Source organism: Taudactylus pleione, unplaced genomic scaffold (assembly GCF_031769625.1).
Source record: "Taudactylus pleione unplaced genomic scaffold, aTauple2 ptg000253l, whole genome shotgun sequence".
Lineage (NCBI taxonomy): Eukaryota > Metazoa > Chordata > Amphibia > Anura > Myobatrachidae > Taudactylus > Taudactylus pleione.
The window spans coordinates 3,503,316-3,519,761 of NW_028284655.1; the positions used below are offsets into that span (position 1 = coordinate 3,503,316).

Sequence of the window (16,446 nt, forward strand, 5' to 3'; positions counted from 1 at the left end):
CCCCTGGCACAGGCAGGTGTTTGTCTGCCCATTAACTTGTATAAACATTTTGTTTTCCCTATATTAAAATGTTAACTGTATGTTGACCAGAAAGGTTCTGGACAGTTTCACATTTCAAACTTCTGTCTTTGTTACATTCTCTATAGGAGTGTGTATTTGTTGGATATACTGCTATTGTCTAGTTTTATTTTTCAGCTTGTCCGTGCTGACCATTTTCAAATTTAAAAAATCGCTGACCTTAAACTCTAAGCACATAAAGTGATTAGTGAGCATTTGAAATGATTGGGATGGGTAATAAGAAGAAAATAAAACCTAGAAGATTCCAGGTCTTTGTTACATTTCTTATAGTGTCCCTGTTTCACCAACAATGGTGAATTGAGATGAATTACTGTTAGGTATGAAACAATACTACAGTTTGCAAAAGTGTATTGTTGGATTACAATGGTAAAACCCCAAATGCTTGCAATTACATTTTGATGTTTCATCAAGGTAATTGTATGCTATAGTTTAAAGTATAAGCTCTTGGGTTCATTGTAGGTAGAACACACCTATGTGACAGATTCAATTAGCCACGGATTGTCTTGCGCGATCTGTTTCCGCAGGCTAATGGTGCGTACACACTACACGATATGCTCCCTGAGCGATATCGTCTAGTGTGTCCCCGGCAGGCTGTGCTCAATGTCGTTCATGACATTGAGCACAGCCGCTGAACGATATCATTAACGATATCGCTCAGCGCCGGGCTCTCTCCCCCATTCCCTGACATGCAGCAACCTGACGAGATCGTCAGGTTGGCCTGCATGTCAGCCCGATGAACGATAATGACGAACGACCCGCGGGAACGCGCGTCGTCGTCATCGTTCATCTTTTTGGGGTTAAAAATGGACGATAAAGTGGACGACTGAATGATAACGATATCGTTATCGTTCAGTCGTCCACTTTATCGCCCAGTGTGTACGCACCATAAGTGGCCCAGAGCAATTCAGTTACAGACATGCAACCAACCTGCAAGCAGGCACCTGAGTCAGCAGCTAATGCTCATTTATGCTCAACCCCTCTGAAGGGTGCAAGCAGAAATAGCGGTAACTGTTGCCTTGGGTTCTTTTATTGATTAGCTTGGGGCTATACCTGCAGGAACAGATCGAGCAACCCAATGTCTGTCAGTGCTGCACTAACAAACGCAAGACCGTGACCATTTTACACATTTTTGTGTTTATGGACTGCACAACACACAACTCAAAAATGCAACAATCTGATCTGTAACTGGTGTTTTACTTATTGGTCACCGGCTTTGTCTGATAGGCTGGTATAGAAATCACAGGTCTAAAGACAGCCGTAAGTTCACCAGTTGTATTTTCAGAGCTTCAGAGCATGAAGGTAGTGATGTATGTGTATAATTTCTCCTGGACACACTTTGTGCACATTAATACATAGGGAAAGATTCGGCTAGCTACACACGTTTCAGGTTATTATAAAAGGTGGAACCTTCTTTTTACTTTCACCTCTACAAGAAATAAGCAAACATCAGTGCAGTTTTTGTACCCTAATATCGTATGGAACATTAGCTTGTTGGTACCTTCTATATGAATCTGCTTTCCTGCCTTCTAGTGTTTTTTTTGTTTCTTAAACCAGTTTAGACCTAATCTAGGGTTAACAGATGTGTCCTCGTACATCTAGCCTCGATACAAAATGTGTCTAAGTCACAATGCGTTGTGACTAGGACGCACCGGGAGACTCTGCTGATTAATTTGCTATGTGACACTTGTATATCTTTGTGCACCTGAGTCTGTATGTGAAGCACAATCAGAATTTGGAAAAAAAAAAAAAGCTGCAGCCGCTACATTGTAGCACTTCTTATACAAGCTCAGAGACTCATGGTGCATACACAGGGTCAGATATGTCAGATGAGCGATTTGACCAATGATTTGAATGATTTTTGCCTGTATTAAAATGAATGAAATCTGACAAATCTGACTGCAAAGACATCAGATGTCCGATATCGTTATCTGACAAACTGGACCGCACATCATTCATCTGACAAACATGTCAGGTTTTCCTTCAGATATGAACGATTTTTAAAATCGTTATTGTACAGATCTGAAGGAAAATCTGACAGTGTGTATGCACCGTCAGTCGCACACAGTTATAAAAGTGTCTCATATCAAATTAATCGACGCAGCCTGCTAGTGCATCCTAGTCACATCGCATTACGACTTAGCTGCATTTTTGGCAAAGAAAGATGCTAGGCGCTAGCAGCGTCTCACAGGAGCTGGTGCACCGAGAGGCTTTTTGACGCGACTGCAGCAAAGCTGTGCAAGGACACATCTGTATGTTATCTGTTGTATTCCAACAGAAGGAAAAGGCATTGACCACTAATTGGGAGCAGCCAGAGGTAACTGTGAAAGACAGCTTCATAACAATGCAGAATCTGTAATTTTAACGATGTCATGTATATCTTAGTCACTGCTGTTATGCAGAGTGCACAATACATCAAGGTTACTGGATTTTGGAGAGGTAGTTCTTGTCTGAATATTTTTTTTATTTAAGAGGTACTTGTATTTTCAGTTATATCCTACTGCAGGGAGTCAAACTCGTGGACATCCAGCTGCTGTGGGACTACATAATCTCAGCATGCCCTGCCACAGTAAAACTTTGGTAGTGCATGCTGGTATGTGTAGTTCCACTGCAGCTGGAGGGCCGCAAGTTTGACACCACTGTCCTACTCTATTCCCAATAGTTAAATCCTTTTGGGCCCATTTAGTAATTGTATCAGTGCCTGTCAAGTAATTCAGTTTATGATTGGTACTCCTGCCAGGCCCAGGTCCCATCACATGTGAGCTGTGTGGAGCATGCTTCGAGACCCGGAAGGGCCTATCCAGCCATGCGCGCTCCCACCTGCGGCACCTCGGGGTGCCAGAGTCGGAGAGCAGTGGGGCCCCTATTGACCTTCTGAATGAGCTGGCCAAGCAGGGCAAGCTGCCGAAAGACGAGAGTATATTGGGGGCCAAGAAGGTGGTAAGCCCCCCGCCAGCATCCCCCAAAGGCCAATGGGGGGACGAGGACGGGCCTCTGAATCTGAGTGAGTGGTGTTGGCAGGCTACTATAGCCAAAGGGTTGGGGTGGCAGGGCCTCTTCAGGGGTGACAGGAGGGTAGAGACAGGCATCTCTTATAATATTCAGCCTGTCTCGTGCCTTTCTCACACTTACTTTCTTCTCTTTCCTTGTTTCCAAACACTCCCCTCATATTTATCATCGTCTGTTACTTCTTTACAACCTGTCTCCTTCCCAATTTATTCCCTTCATCCATTGCCACCTTATAATTTTCTCATCTCTAATATTTGTATATTTATATGTTTATCATGTTTTCTTCCATTGCATGTCATTGCCTCATTACCTTTCCTTTGGTGTGTTTTTTGTTCCCCCTCCGCCCCTTCCTCATTTCACAGCTATGGAAGGAGAGCCCAGCAGAGAAAATGACTGCCAGTTTTGTGGTGCTTGGTTTGAAACTCGAAAGGGCTTGTCCAGCCATGCCCGGGCACACTTGCGCCACCTGGGTGTAATGGATCCAGATGCAAAAGGTTCCCCAATTGCTGCTCTCAACTCCCTCATCAAAAGCGAAGAGTTCAAAAAGAGATTGTCCGGACACGCGCCGGAAGACACCGAATGTCACTCCAAAGCTTCTGGGGATAGCACCTCAACAAACACTGGCACAGACCGTGGTCAGTCAAGCAACAGCACAAAGGTCAAAGAAAGTGGTATTTTTACTAAGAAGGTAGCAAGCACAAACAAGGGGAGCAATGATACCTCTGCAAAGTTATCTGACAGCAGCCCCCACTCCATGCAAGCAGAGAGTGGCTTAAAGTTAACTGACCGTATGGGACCAATAGAGACCTCCACACATTTTAAATCTCCTACTGGGAAAGGAAACGGTACACAAATCAAAATTGTGGAAGCTGGTGCATCGCATCTTCTGTCACCCGAGGTTGGTTCCCACACAAAGATAGTTGATGCTGGCATTTCCCACGTAAAGACTGAGGCTGGGCGTGCTCATGGCACCCAATCCAAGGCCTCGCTAGCTGGCCTCGCACATCCCAGACCACCACCTTCTAGAACACCACCGGCGAAGAAGCTGAAGGCCTCGCCTCAAACCTGTAAATCCAACATGGACTCTTACTGGTCCCAAAAAAATACATCCACTCCACTCAATCTGTGTAAGTATTATATTGTATGGTTTGTGCATATAGTTCCTAGAAACCGCGTGTCGGTACCATTTAGGAAAGTTCCGCTTAATTTATGCTTAGTACCTTGCTTGTGTGTTCATTATACTTGATGATTTTCACAAGTTCTTAAAATAACAAATGCTGATTTTTATATCAGATGATTACTAGGCCTTAGGCATGACATGTCATGCCACTTACTAATCCTAGGCCTGTAAATGTAGACACTCACAGCAGATATCTTTGTAGACCTAGGTGATCTTCCACAATATTAATTTGCTCCGAGATTTGAACATTCTCCTATTTGTAATTATATTTGCTGAAGATGTCGGTTTATAGTGTGCCTATCGGATATCTGTCACCTCCCTCAGGCATAAGGTGCAACAATAATGGGATTAGTTCCTCGTGTGAATAGACTGAATATTGTTTTAGCCTACAAAATGGCTTCCTCTGCTGGTGAGTTTAAGTTGCTCTCTGCAAGTTTAGTTGAATGGAGACAAACTTAAGTTTAACTACACAAAATGAACCCATTAGCCCAGTGATTTTCAACCTTTTCACCTCGAGGCACACTACACAAGATTTTAAAATTGCCAAGGCACACCATCCGGCCTTGCGGTGTGGGTGACCAATGAAAAAACATAAACATTGGCTCCCACATAAAAATAAACACACATATTAGCCTCCACAAGAATAAAACACACTACATTGGCCACCACAGAAATAAAACACACTACATTGGCCACCACAGAAATAAAACACACTACATTGGCCTCCTCAGGAATAAAACACACTACAGTACAAGTGTGCTGAGCTGACCGCAGCGGCACACTTGACAACTGCTCGCGGCACACTAGTGTGCCACGGCACAGTGGTTGAAAAACGCTGCATTAGCCTGTACTGAGAATTGTATAACGTCACCGCCACTATATGAATCTGCCTCATACTCCAGGTACGTACTGGTGTTACTGCTTTTCCAGTGGTGTTGCTGTGGTGTCTAATACATTATCTGGCAGAAGGCACATGAGAGTGAATATAATGCATATTGTTTGTAGAAATGTATTACTGGCAGCATGCAATGGCTTATGTCCCACATTCTATAGATGCCCTGCACGGACTGAGATTGCAGCTGTACATAATAACACAAATAAGGCAGGTGACCAACATGTCTCTTAATCTTTGCTTGCTATGATTGATTTTCTAATCTATTTCCCATGAAGAGGTATTATAACTAGAGACTGAACCTACGGTGTCCGGTTCTGCTGATACTAATCCGCTTCTTTCTGCAACTATTAATGGCTGCTACCAAGTCTGGGACGGCTTTGGCATCACAATCGTCCTTCGTTGCCATATACAAAATGCCAGGTTCCCACCACCTCTGACCCTTTCTAAGCAGTTACCCTACTACATTGTTTAATTGCTGGAAGATGCACACGCATGTTGGCACCATAAGTGGATTTGCAGGAGTTGGTTTTCTTTGCCAAAGAATTTTCATAGTAACATAAACCATTCCTTAAGTAAATCACACTTTTCTGTGTGCCATTGTGCTGAACTTGCACTGATATTGCTTATAGATGGTAAAGTTCCATGTGCCTGATGCTGGCATATAGTGAGGGCGATTATTTTGTTAGATTTTCTATCAATTGGGGAAGCTGCTATATTAAGTGTACTGTTTGGCTGCGTATGGATAATGTAGATGCTTTATGGGAGGTAAAGTAACTTTATATTCAGTTCACTTCCTTAACCTGAGTATAGGAGAACATTCAGGGAATGACTTGGCTATAATTGGGTACAATTAGGTTGTAGTTAAACACCCCTGCCTGCGACTTTCCCACTAAGCTTCGTCTTGCATGGCCTGGCTGAGCATCTTGGCTTCACTATCCAGTCTCTGCTTGCATGCCGTTTCCTGTTTGCCTAGTTTAGTCTGATTCAGGCTATATAGTGTATTTATGTGATTATGTACAAGTGCAGGCTAGAATATAAAGTTGTGCACTTTTGAGCAACACTCCACCATGCTTGCACTGCATTTTATTGCAGAAAACCTCTAGCGTTCGTTTTCCCTCCTCACAAGAGAGTCTGCCAGTCTGCGGCTGGACTAATATTGCTCCAAATGCGACCTATCCATTCGCTAGGAACAAATGACATAACTGAGGCATGAGGAACTATGCCTCTTGTCTCTGTTAGTTTTTAGCGAATAAATAGGCTGAACATTGGCTCAGGTGACAAGAAGGCTGCCCAGGCTGTAGGTCTGACATACACCTTAAACCCTCATTTGATAATAAAAATATTGTGGTGACCAGCCTAAGCAGTATAAATATGCAATATGTTGTCCAGTATTGTTTAAGGTTGTATTTAAGGTTAAATTGGCCGTCTGATCATCGCTTATCAAAATACCCTAAGCTAAGGATATCAGTTTGTGGAGCACCTTTTTGTTGCCCCGATACCCCCTTCCATTTTTCCAGACAGCAATTTATTTGTCATCCCCTCCTCCTTCAGCCCCAAGTTCGGAAGAAGTCCGCTGCGAGTTCTGCGGCGAGTTCTTTGAGAACAGAAAGGGCCTGTCGAGTCACGCCCGCTCCCACCTGCGTCAGATGGGTGTTACAGAGTGGCATGTCAACGGCTCGCCCATCGACACCCTACGAGAGATCTTGGCCAGTGGGACCTGTCCCAGAACAGGCAACAGGATCAGAGACCCCAACTCGGAGAAGCTCCTCCCACATCATCCTCCCTCCTCCCCCTCCGGCTCCCACCCATACAGTGGGTTGGCTCCGGCAATGCAACAACGCAAGCCTCCTCGGCTTCCTTCCTACCAGGCCAGCGAGTGGCCCTCCGATCTTTCACCTTTAAACCTATGTAAGTGGGTCACCGATCGGCAGTTCTACATGTTACTTGCTCATCTTCATTGCTTCCCATTTTGTCTGTTGCATTCATCTTTAATTCAAACAACCCCTCACTCTGCCAAATAACCCTTCCTAGTCTCCTTAGGGGCTAGTTCATTACTTGTTATATAATGAGAAGATTTAGATGTTGGCCCATAGTGTGCTTGGTTTTAGTGAAGGCCACAGTATTACTTTTACGTTAGACCATCCTTGTAATAATGGAATAAATACAATGCCTTGCTCTTTGTGTGGAATAAACCTGGTTTCAGACTGTTTCCATTCTTGATTAATTGTAGTAAACTTGCGTGGTCTGGCATTGCATGCTCGCCAATAAAACTTTTGTATTAATGGATGCTGGCATTTAAAGTGTCTTGGATGTAGGCAAGAGTAGACCATTATGTACCGTCTGTGTGATATATTTAATAACGTGCTGCAAAGAACAGTAATGTGATGTAACACATAGCAGCCAATCGGATGTCTGCTGCTTTAGTATTGATGCACTGGCTATTTTAGGATGTTGGCTGCTGTTTGTTCTGGCACATTACGGCTCATTGTACCATATACGAATAAGCCCAAATGTTTACATATGCTAGCATTTTTTATTGGGCATAGTGGAGATGACAGTATACTTCTACTGTATATATTAAGCAACATGTCTCCTAATCACAAGCTAAGGTTAGTTTGGCTGTATATAATCAGGATCAGAACTTTGTGTTAAGATCACGAGTTCTGTGCATCAAATTTTCTGCTAACTGGAGATTATGCTTTGCTTTGTGAGGGTTTAATCCTATAGCACGTAGATTTTATTTGTGGATAGTGTTGTCTACAATGTTCCCCAAATTTGTCAGCCTGCTTCATAGGGCAGAAATAATATTTAGTCTCAGATTGTACCTTTTGTAGCTCAATGTGCTTGAGGTTGAAAGCACGACTAGGATGTCCGTTCACACAAGTGTTATTAATCCTGGTCATATACTTGCCCTACAACCCTCCTCTGCTCTCTTTAGAACTGTATCAGCCAATGACTTGAAACAATTGTCCCTTTTCTTTTGGTTGGGGGACATGTCTTGGGTGCATGTGTGTGTGTCTTGTGCATTATATGAGACTAATGTCGTCATCCAGCTGCTTTGTGACTACCGGAACTTGTCAGATTGCTGTGTTCTATTCTTTCTATTCTCCCTCTCTGTTTTTATCATTTTGCCTCTTTTCATATATTTGCAACTAATTTCTTTTTGTATTTTTTTTTTTTGTTAATTCTGCATTCTCTCCTGCTCCCAGCTTCCCGGGCAGACCCCACCCGTGACATCCGCTGCGAGTTCTGCAATGAATTCTTCGAGAACCGCAAGGGACTGTCTAGTCATGCTCGCTCACACTTGCGCCAAATGGGTGTTACAGAATGGCATGTGAATGGTTCGCCCATTGACACTTTGCGGGAAATTATACGCAAAAGGCGCCCAACACCACCACATGTTTCTAACATTAAAAAAGAACCTCGGGGAGAGGAACAGCCTACCAGCCCATCACACAGACTGTCACCCCTTGGTATTGGTTCAGGTGGGATGACTCGAGATATTTCAGTGTCACCTCATGGACGCCCACATAACAGCTTTCTTTCCCCCATGCTAACAAAAAGGCCAGCATCCCATGAACCAAGACTTACCCAGTCTGAGCCAAAGGGCTATATGAATTTAGAGTCAAAAACTTGCAACCAGTCACAGTCTAAGTCTTACATACAGGGTGAGAATAGACCAAAAGCCTATAGTCAGGATGAGGGCAGACCGAAGACCTTTGTTCAGAGTGATGGAAGACCCAAACAGTTCCTGCAAAGTGGTGATGGGAGGCCAAAGACTTTCATGCATGACGGGAGACCAAAGGGCTTCTTGATGGGTGAAAACAGGCCCAAGCCATTTGTGCATGGAGAAGGCAAGCCTAAAACGTATTTGCAAGGTGATGGAAGGCCAAAATCTTTTGTACCTGGGGAAGGTAAACCTAAACCCTACATGCATGGTGAAAGCAAGCCCAAGGTTTATTCTCCAGATGGCAAGCCAAAAGCATACATCCAAACAGAGCTTCCTTTCAAGGTGAAGGTGAAGGCATCTCCGGACAAAGCAGTCACTACTTGTAAGTAATGCATTTGATTTATGATTGCTCCTGCTGCCAGTTAGTTTGTACAGTGTTAGTAATATGCCTGTTTTCTCCCCCCTCTCTTCCCCCTTATTCTGTTTCCCCTACTCCTACACCCATTCTTTTTTTCCATTACACCTTCCTCTCCACCTTCTCTTCCAGCAGTGGAGGCTTGCTGCGAGCTATGTGGGCTTTATTTTGAAAACCGTAAAGCACTTGCTAGCCACGCCCGAGCTCACCTTCGTCAGTTTGGGGTTACCGAATGGTGTGTCAACGGTTCCCCCATCGAAACGCTACGAGAGTGGATGAAACAGCGACCTCAGAAGGCTGGGGCCTATCTCAGTTATATCCAAGGTGGGCGTCCTTACACTAAAAAGTTCAAGCGAGCTTCACAAACTCCAAAACCTGGTGCACCTGAAAGAGAGAGTCCAGCTGCTACTCCTGGGAAAGTAGCAGAAACAGATCGCCCCGCTGTAGCACAAGGGCCGCTAGCAGAAAAGCCGACGGAAGCACAGGGCCTGAGTAAGTGTGATATTAGGGTGGGTATGGGGGAGATTTAAGTGTAATAGATGGGTGAGATGTTTTTTTAAAAAAATTATAAAAAAAATTTGTCAACAGAAACAGAGCGTCGTCCTTTTAAGCCAACTGAGATTCCACTTTCACGGGATGATGCAGTCTCTGATACCCTACCCAAATCTGAGGAACCACGACCACCCCTAAGAGCACGTCCTGTCCCTTCCCTGGTTCCAAGACCTCCGCAGACCTCCTTGGTCAAGTTTGTGGGGAATATTTACACATTAAAGTGCAGGTGAGGTTTTTTATTTCCCTTCGTAGCTCTTCTGTTTGTTTTTTGCACGTCTTTCAGTTAGATGTATTTTATATACTTTCCTGCTTTTGTGGTTCCTTCTCTTTTGTCAATGACTTGGAGACTACCCAAGCTAAGTAGTACTATTGTGGGATACATATATATTTTTATAGTCTAAAGAATTCAATTTATTCACCAGTCATTTATGTATTGAGGCTCTAAGCGCCATCAGTATGTTTTCTGACGCTTAAAACATTTTGACCTTCTAGTGATCCTTCCTTCTTATTAAGCCTGCTGGCTAGAAATAGTGTACATAACATTTTCAGTAATCTTTAGTGAATGATCATTTTAAGAAAACAAGAGAGCCTTTCCTTTAGAAGTTCTTTGCCATTGCTACACAGTGCTTTGTGCATTATGTACTTAGCAGGAATCCATCCCTCCATGACTTTACCATTGAACATTTAGGATTACATTCTCTGTGATATTTTCGCCTGACCAGGGTTACATCAGGACAGTGCTGTAAGGTTACAGGAGAGAGCATGGCAGAGTATGATAGCTTATCTTGAGAGCCTACTTGATGACGTCTTGGCTGGATTTATTATTGTAGAGAGCATGAGATGCATTAACTGCTTTCTTGTGGGAGAATGAAAGCTATGCCATTAACCTAGCCTAGTATTCATATAGTTTTCTTAGCATACGACAGGAACATAGAAAATATTATTACTAAATAGCGACCCACTGTGGCTTCGCACGGGAGAAATTTGGCATTTACGGGTTTTGTTTTTTTTAACCGAGGTAGTATTAGATTGCCTTTAGACAACATTAGCCATTTTGACCGCTGACGTCAACACAAATATCTTTCATTTTGACATGACGTACAAAAGGGCCAAGTAAAGTTGTCCATGAGCAAAACGGTCTCCATATTACGTGTCTGTCCCTGTGCTATATTGTCATGCCAAAGCAGACTGTTACCACAAATTGGACTAGTTTTGACATTAAAGAATTGTTTTTCACATGAATGAAATAGGAACGGTAATAAAAACTGAAATTTTGTATCAGTAAACAGGGCTGACATAAATTTTTCTGGAGAAACTGGATAATCCATATCAATCTCTACATGGTATAAAATAAAGTCCATCATTGTGATATATCTTTAACGGTTTAGGCAGCGTAAGTGCTCAGACGTCCGTTTTGCATGGACTTGCTTCACTAAAATAGTCACTACACGGCTCCCTTTTGTCATACATAAATGTTCCATACACCTAAACCTTCCTCCACAAATACTCTATAGAATAGTGAAAATTGCATCAAAATCCGGTCAGTGGTTCTTAACATTAGTCTGATCAAACAGACGGACGCCTACCAGGGACTTTATCATGGGGCGAATGATCTGTAATTACTTGTATCTATACATAATATAAAATAGTGTATGCGTAATTAACCTTGTTACGGGTAGACCTTCGGTGTAGTTGACCTGCTTAAATGGAACCGAATTGTGATAAATTTCAGGCATGGGTAATATTTAGTGTAAGATTTAGCTGTACATATACTGCTTACAATAAGCTTGGGACTTGACTGACATGACTATCAGTGGCATTAAAAAAGATAAAAAAAACATTGCCTTAAGTACTAGTGTGTTCTGCTTGCTTTTATGGGATGGTGTCCGGTCTGCCTGGTGGTTGGAAATGTGGGGTGAGAAGGGCATCGACATCGGTGGAAAACATCCACCTCATCATCATTGGCAAAAACAATATACAATGCCCATCTCTATCCCAAAAGGTACTTGTTTTAGGAAATTATCTCCTATGCAAGAACAGCTTCACTCCAGAACTCATGTCTGCTACATTCAAAAGAATAGTTTTTCCACAATTATCCATCTTATGATATTTTATTTATGTAAATATATTGGGCCACTCCTTGTGTCAGCAGGTGGTTCAATGCTAATTGTTTAACAAAGACCCCCTCCCATTCTATCTTGCAGGTTCTGTGACATCCAGTTCCAAGGTCCACTCTCCATCCAAGAGCAGTGGGTCCGTCACCTGCAGCATCACATACTGGAAATGAACTTCTCCAAGTCTCCAAGCCCACCCCATGGGCTTTTGTCCCAAGAGCAGCCTGAGCCTACCAAAGCTCAATAACTAGCCGCTATCTCCAGGACATGGACACCTTCACTTGGGACAGCTAGAGTCCAATTTATGTGCAAGAAAGCTATGGATGGCCCCCTCAAATGTGTAGTGGGGGGAGTTAATAAGATGTTGGGATGGAGTTGGATGGCCAGTTAGTTATAGAACAGGTGTCGGCCAGCAGATCATCCGGCTCTTGGGGAGGTTGTATGGGCTGAGAGGTTGCAGTAAGTTAGAAGGGGTATGAGGCTATTGTCATGGTGGTGGTTAAGTGTCTGACAATGGGGAACTATGTAGAGGGTTTAAAAGACAATTGATGTAATAATGAGATGAGTATAAGGCTGGCCATACATTAAATGCCCACTGTTTGACAAAAGGGGATATGATATGTAGAGGATTGTAAGGTGGGAAGAATAAAATTGCAATACAATACAACCTTTATCTGATAGGTTGTGGGTGTTTCATATTCATGGTCTCCTGGAAAATAATTTCTAGGAAAAGTGGATTTGGCTGCATTCCATCTGAAAGTGCTGAACTCCGCCATGGTGGTGTACCCCTTTCCATCTCCCCCCGACCCCCTCACTGGACAAAGCCCCATATGGGCTAAGTCTCTGAATATATTGCCCTTTTCTACTGTGGATTTCATGTGGTGTCCTGGACATAATGAAATTTACATGATTGAGGTTGAGTAGGTTCGGGGTGTTTTTTAAGAAATAGTTTGGTAATAGTGTTTTTGGCAACACATCGGCACGCTACAGACATTAACTTCAAATTTTAGGACCTTCTTTATACTAATAATCCAGAGGAATAGACTCCTTACATCGCACCGTGACAAGTACCAGCTGAGAATGAGTTGATGGCAATTATGTGACCAGTTTCAGACTATGCATCTGCTATCCTGTTCAAAATCTCACCGGGGCAGTGCGTTCTGACTTCTGGTAATGGAGGTCCAGTGAGCAATACATGAATTCTGGCTGCAGTGCTATTAACTACTGACTGACCAGATTTTGCTTTGTTTCATCAATTCATTATGTAAAGGGTGAGGACTTGCTTTAGGCCACAAAGTCTTGGTGATGGCTAAAGGGACCTTACTGTAAATATGCTTTTATATAGTGTTTTTAAATAGGACAGTGTCCTTTAATATTAAAGTCAAGTTTTTTTCTTTTTATTGTTTTTTAAGTTGCTGTGGCCAGGTTTATACGGTTTCTAAAAGAACCTTGCACAGCTGTCAGGTCTCACGTGGTTATAGATATATCTTTCTACAGATCATTTGAGCTTATTAACTTTAATACATACTGAAAATCACAAACCAGAGACCGAGAGAGAAATGCTGCAATTAAATATTAAGTAATCTATAAAAATGACAGCTAACTGTTCTAAATAATTTTAGCTAAATCAAAATCATTATGCTGAGTATTACAACTGACTGGAATAAGTCAAAACTTGCTAAGGGGCATACTCACTTAGATGCGAAAAATCGGAAAGGTTTTGCCTGCCGTACTTTTCGGCGACTTCATATGTTTTGGAGGTGAAAACTTTTCTTGCGCGGCCCCGCATTTTGCCCTATTCAATTCCAAAGGGCGCGAAGACGGGACCCAGCGAATGCAAACAGGCAAAGTGCTGTCAGATTTGGGGAAATCCGCCTGACACCCCCCCCCCCCCCCCTCCAAAAGATGCACTAACATTGGGGATCAATGTAGATGCCCCCGAATAGCCCTATTGAAGCTATTCGGGGTACTTAAATGCTCTCAATAGCTGCTTCTTAGCGGCTTTGCACAAGTGGTGAAGAATAGCATTTAGCAGGGTTTTTTTTTGAGAAAGTAACTAGTCCCAGCAAATTTGGGGTACATGAAAATGGGTGCAAGCATGGTTATAAATGGCAAAAGTAAAGTTTTAAAAAACCTTAAAAACGCACCTTCAGTGAGCACCTGTAATAAAAAAAAACACCTCCCCCATACTTGCAGACCCCCCAAAAGCTGCTTTTGCTAGTTTAAGTTTGTACTCCAACTATGTACTTTCGCCCCCTTTTTCAAAGTAAGTTTTGGGGGTCTTCAATTTTTTTTTTGCTTTTTCACGCAGTTAACCTTTGGGGACCTGTCCCAAGGGTGCAGGGTGGTTTCTCCACCTGTGCACCCCAAAACTGCAATTCTGCACTTTTTTCCGCCTGCTTTCATAGGTTAATCTTTTTTGCCTAGTCCAATGCATTGACTTTCCGCGTACGCGAAAAGTCTTGAATTGAATACGGGTTTAAGTTTTCACCTGGCGAAATGACGTTATCAGTGATACTTGTCCGCCGAAAACGGCTTTTCGCATCTAATTGATTATGCCCCTAAGACTTTCACCTGAAATCACATTTTGAAACTCAAAAACACACTTGCTGCCGATTCACAGTTGAGTAACTGGCCTCCCTTAGCACTATATGTAACCATGGAAACAGTCTGTGCATTCAGTTTTTTTTAGAAGGTTATTGATGTTTTAAGTAAGGTTGTTTGAAAAAAAAAAAAAAATCTGTGTTAAATGGCAACACTGAGTTTGTAACAAGAGATTTCAGCTGCAAATCTTATTAGAAGTTATTGCACCAAGTATGTAATACCGAGAATAATTTTAATTGCCAAAAATAATTTGAGTAGCTTTACTTTTTTCTTTAAGACCCTGGTTCAGAATAAACCATACAGAGTTCTTATGGTGTCCCTTTAATGTAATGTAACACAATCTTGCACATGGATCTGGGCAGCGCGGATACTTTCTTTGTGAAATGCTTGTGATGGATGAACACAGGAAATATGACTTGGTTGGTTATAGGAAAGAGCCGATGTTCAAAGATTCCATTTGGTGTTACCACTGCTGGTCTATGGGTGTAGTCTTCATATACTAAGAGGTTGGACCAGTCGCCCACCACAGCCTCTTTTGGATTTGTTACAGGGTTTTCAACTGAGGAACCTATATGTATATAATATATACGTTGTAATATTGTGGTTGTATATTTTGTCACACTTCCTGTATTTGGGCTACCAGATCTATGATTTTAGATCCGACAAAACATAACTGTCCAAAATCTGTTGAGCTTTTACATAAATGCTCTTTCCTGCTTGAATGTATTGAAGATTTACACTGCTTTCTGTACATGGGGACACTTATTTCACTAAGTTTGCGGTTTCAAGGCGATGCATACTGTTGGGGTGTGACTATTCTAATTATCCTCTGCTGAAAAGTGCAGGGGTGTCTATTTATTGGGGTGACCAGACTGGAGTAGAACCCCTGTCCGCAATCGCCACACCCTCCCAATGTGGTGGGATTAGTAGAAGTGAGGCGTTACTTTGCGCCTGCATCCTGTAATGGTCTTCCAATAGTCACATGCTCATTCACACACACATGCTTCCTATGCTTACCAAGGAAGGATTATCCTATACCTAACCCCATTGTGAATATTGTGTATTATAGTGGGGCGTCATTCAATGTAACTACTACAAATAGGATTCCTGAAGTCATTGTTACCCTTTCCTACATTTCTTACCAAGAAGTTGGGTCACGTTATCTTTTTCCCTTACCCTGAAGGTTACAATGTGAAATCTTGTTGTCGTCTCCCCAATAACCTCCCCAAACTGAATTATTTGACACCCTTTTCCTGGTAACCTGAAGTTTTATTATTTACTGTTTCAACTCTTTGATTTAATAACGTTACTGTGAGAATTGAAGTAAAGCAATCTGTTTTTACCCTTGATGTATATTTTCTGCTGTCTCTCACTGTCTTAGGTCTTGTGAAAGGTAAAGCTATAATTCAGTCCGTGTAGTTAGCTGGCAGTGATCACTTTACAGTATGGTGTAGTAGCAGATCTTGGCCAGTGACACGTGTAAGCATACCACTTGTTGGTTAAAGGAGACCAGGAGACCGGAGCATTTTCAGGGGATTGGACATTATAATGGATTGTTTCTTTTTAGATTAAACTATTAAATGGTTCCCTGCTTTATTCGGGTGTGACATTTATCAGTGGTCTAGGACTTCAAATAGCAAATATTGAGGTGCATTAGTGATACAATTTCCTGCATGTCAAAGGTTCTGACACCGAATGACCAAACACATCCTGGGGGTATAGTTACCAAGCTTTTAGGAGGTTCTGGCATCTGGATTTCAAAGGGCAATAATATTACATGCAAAACACCTGGTTTTGCATTTAATTTTCTTACCCTTTTAAGTCCTGTGGCAAGAACTGCTGACAAGCAGCAGCTTTGAAAAGCCACTGCTTAGTAAATACACCCCCTCGTGTAGTGTTGGTGGTCTACTTTTGTAGAGCTCTTGCTTTGGC

The 16,446-nt window shown here is 42.5% G+C and overlaps 1 protein-coding gene across 5 annotated transcripts in view; it reads left to right on the top strand.

Annotated features, from left to right (window-relative positions):
• The window catches only part of WIZ (WIZ zinc finger), a 40,672-nt gene extending 24,809 nt beyond the window's left edge, over positions 1-15,863 (top strand). For 2 of the 5 annotated variants that reach the window (XM_088480353.1, XM_088480355.1), the window contains 7 exons: positions 2,816-3,079; positions 3,447-4,211; positions 6,711-7,067; positions 8,369-9,211; positions 9,377-9,736; positions 9,833-10,022; positions 12,001-15,863. In XM_088480353.1, coding sequence (XP_088336479.1) covers positions 2,816-3,079; positions 3,447-4,211; positions 6,711-7,067; positions 8,369-9,211; positions 9,377-9,736; positions 9,833-10,022; positions 12,001-12,157 — 2,936 coding nt within the window. In that variant the 3' untranslated portion in view covers positions 12,158-15,863. The remainder of the gene's footprint in view (positions 1-2,815; positions 3,080-3,446; positions 4,212-6,710; positions 7,068-8,368; positions 9,212-9,376; positions 9,737-9,832; positions 10,023-12,000) is intronic. The other 3 variants (XM_088480354.1, XM_088480356.1, XM_088480357.1) reach the window with 3 other exon arrangements.
• The last annotated feature ends 583 nt before the right edge of the window (positions 15,864-16,446 follow it).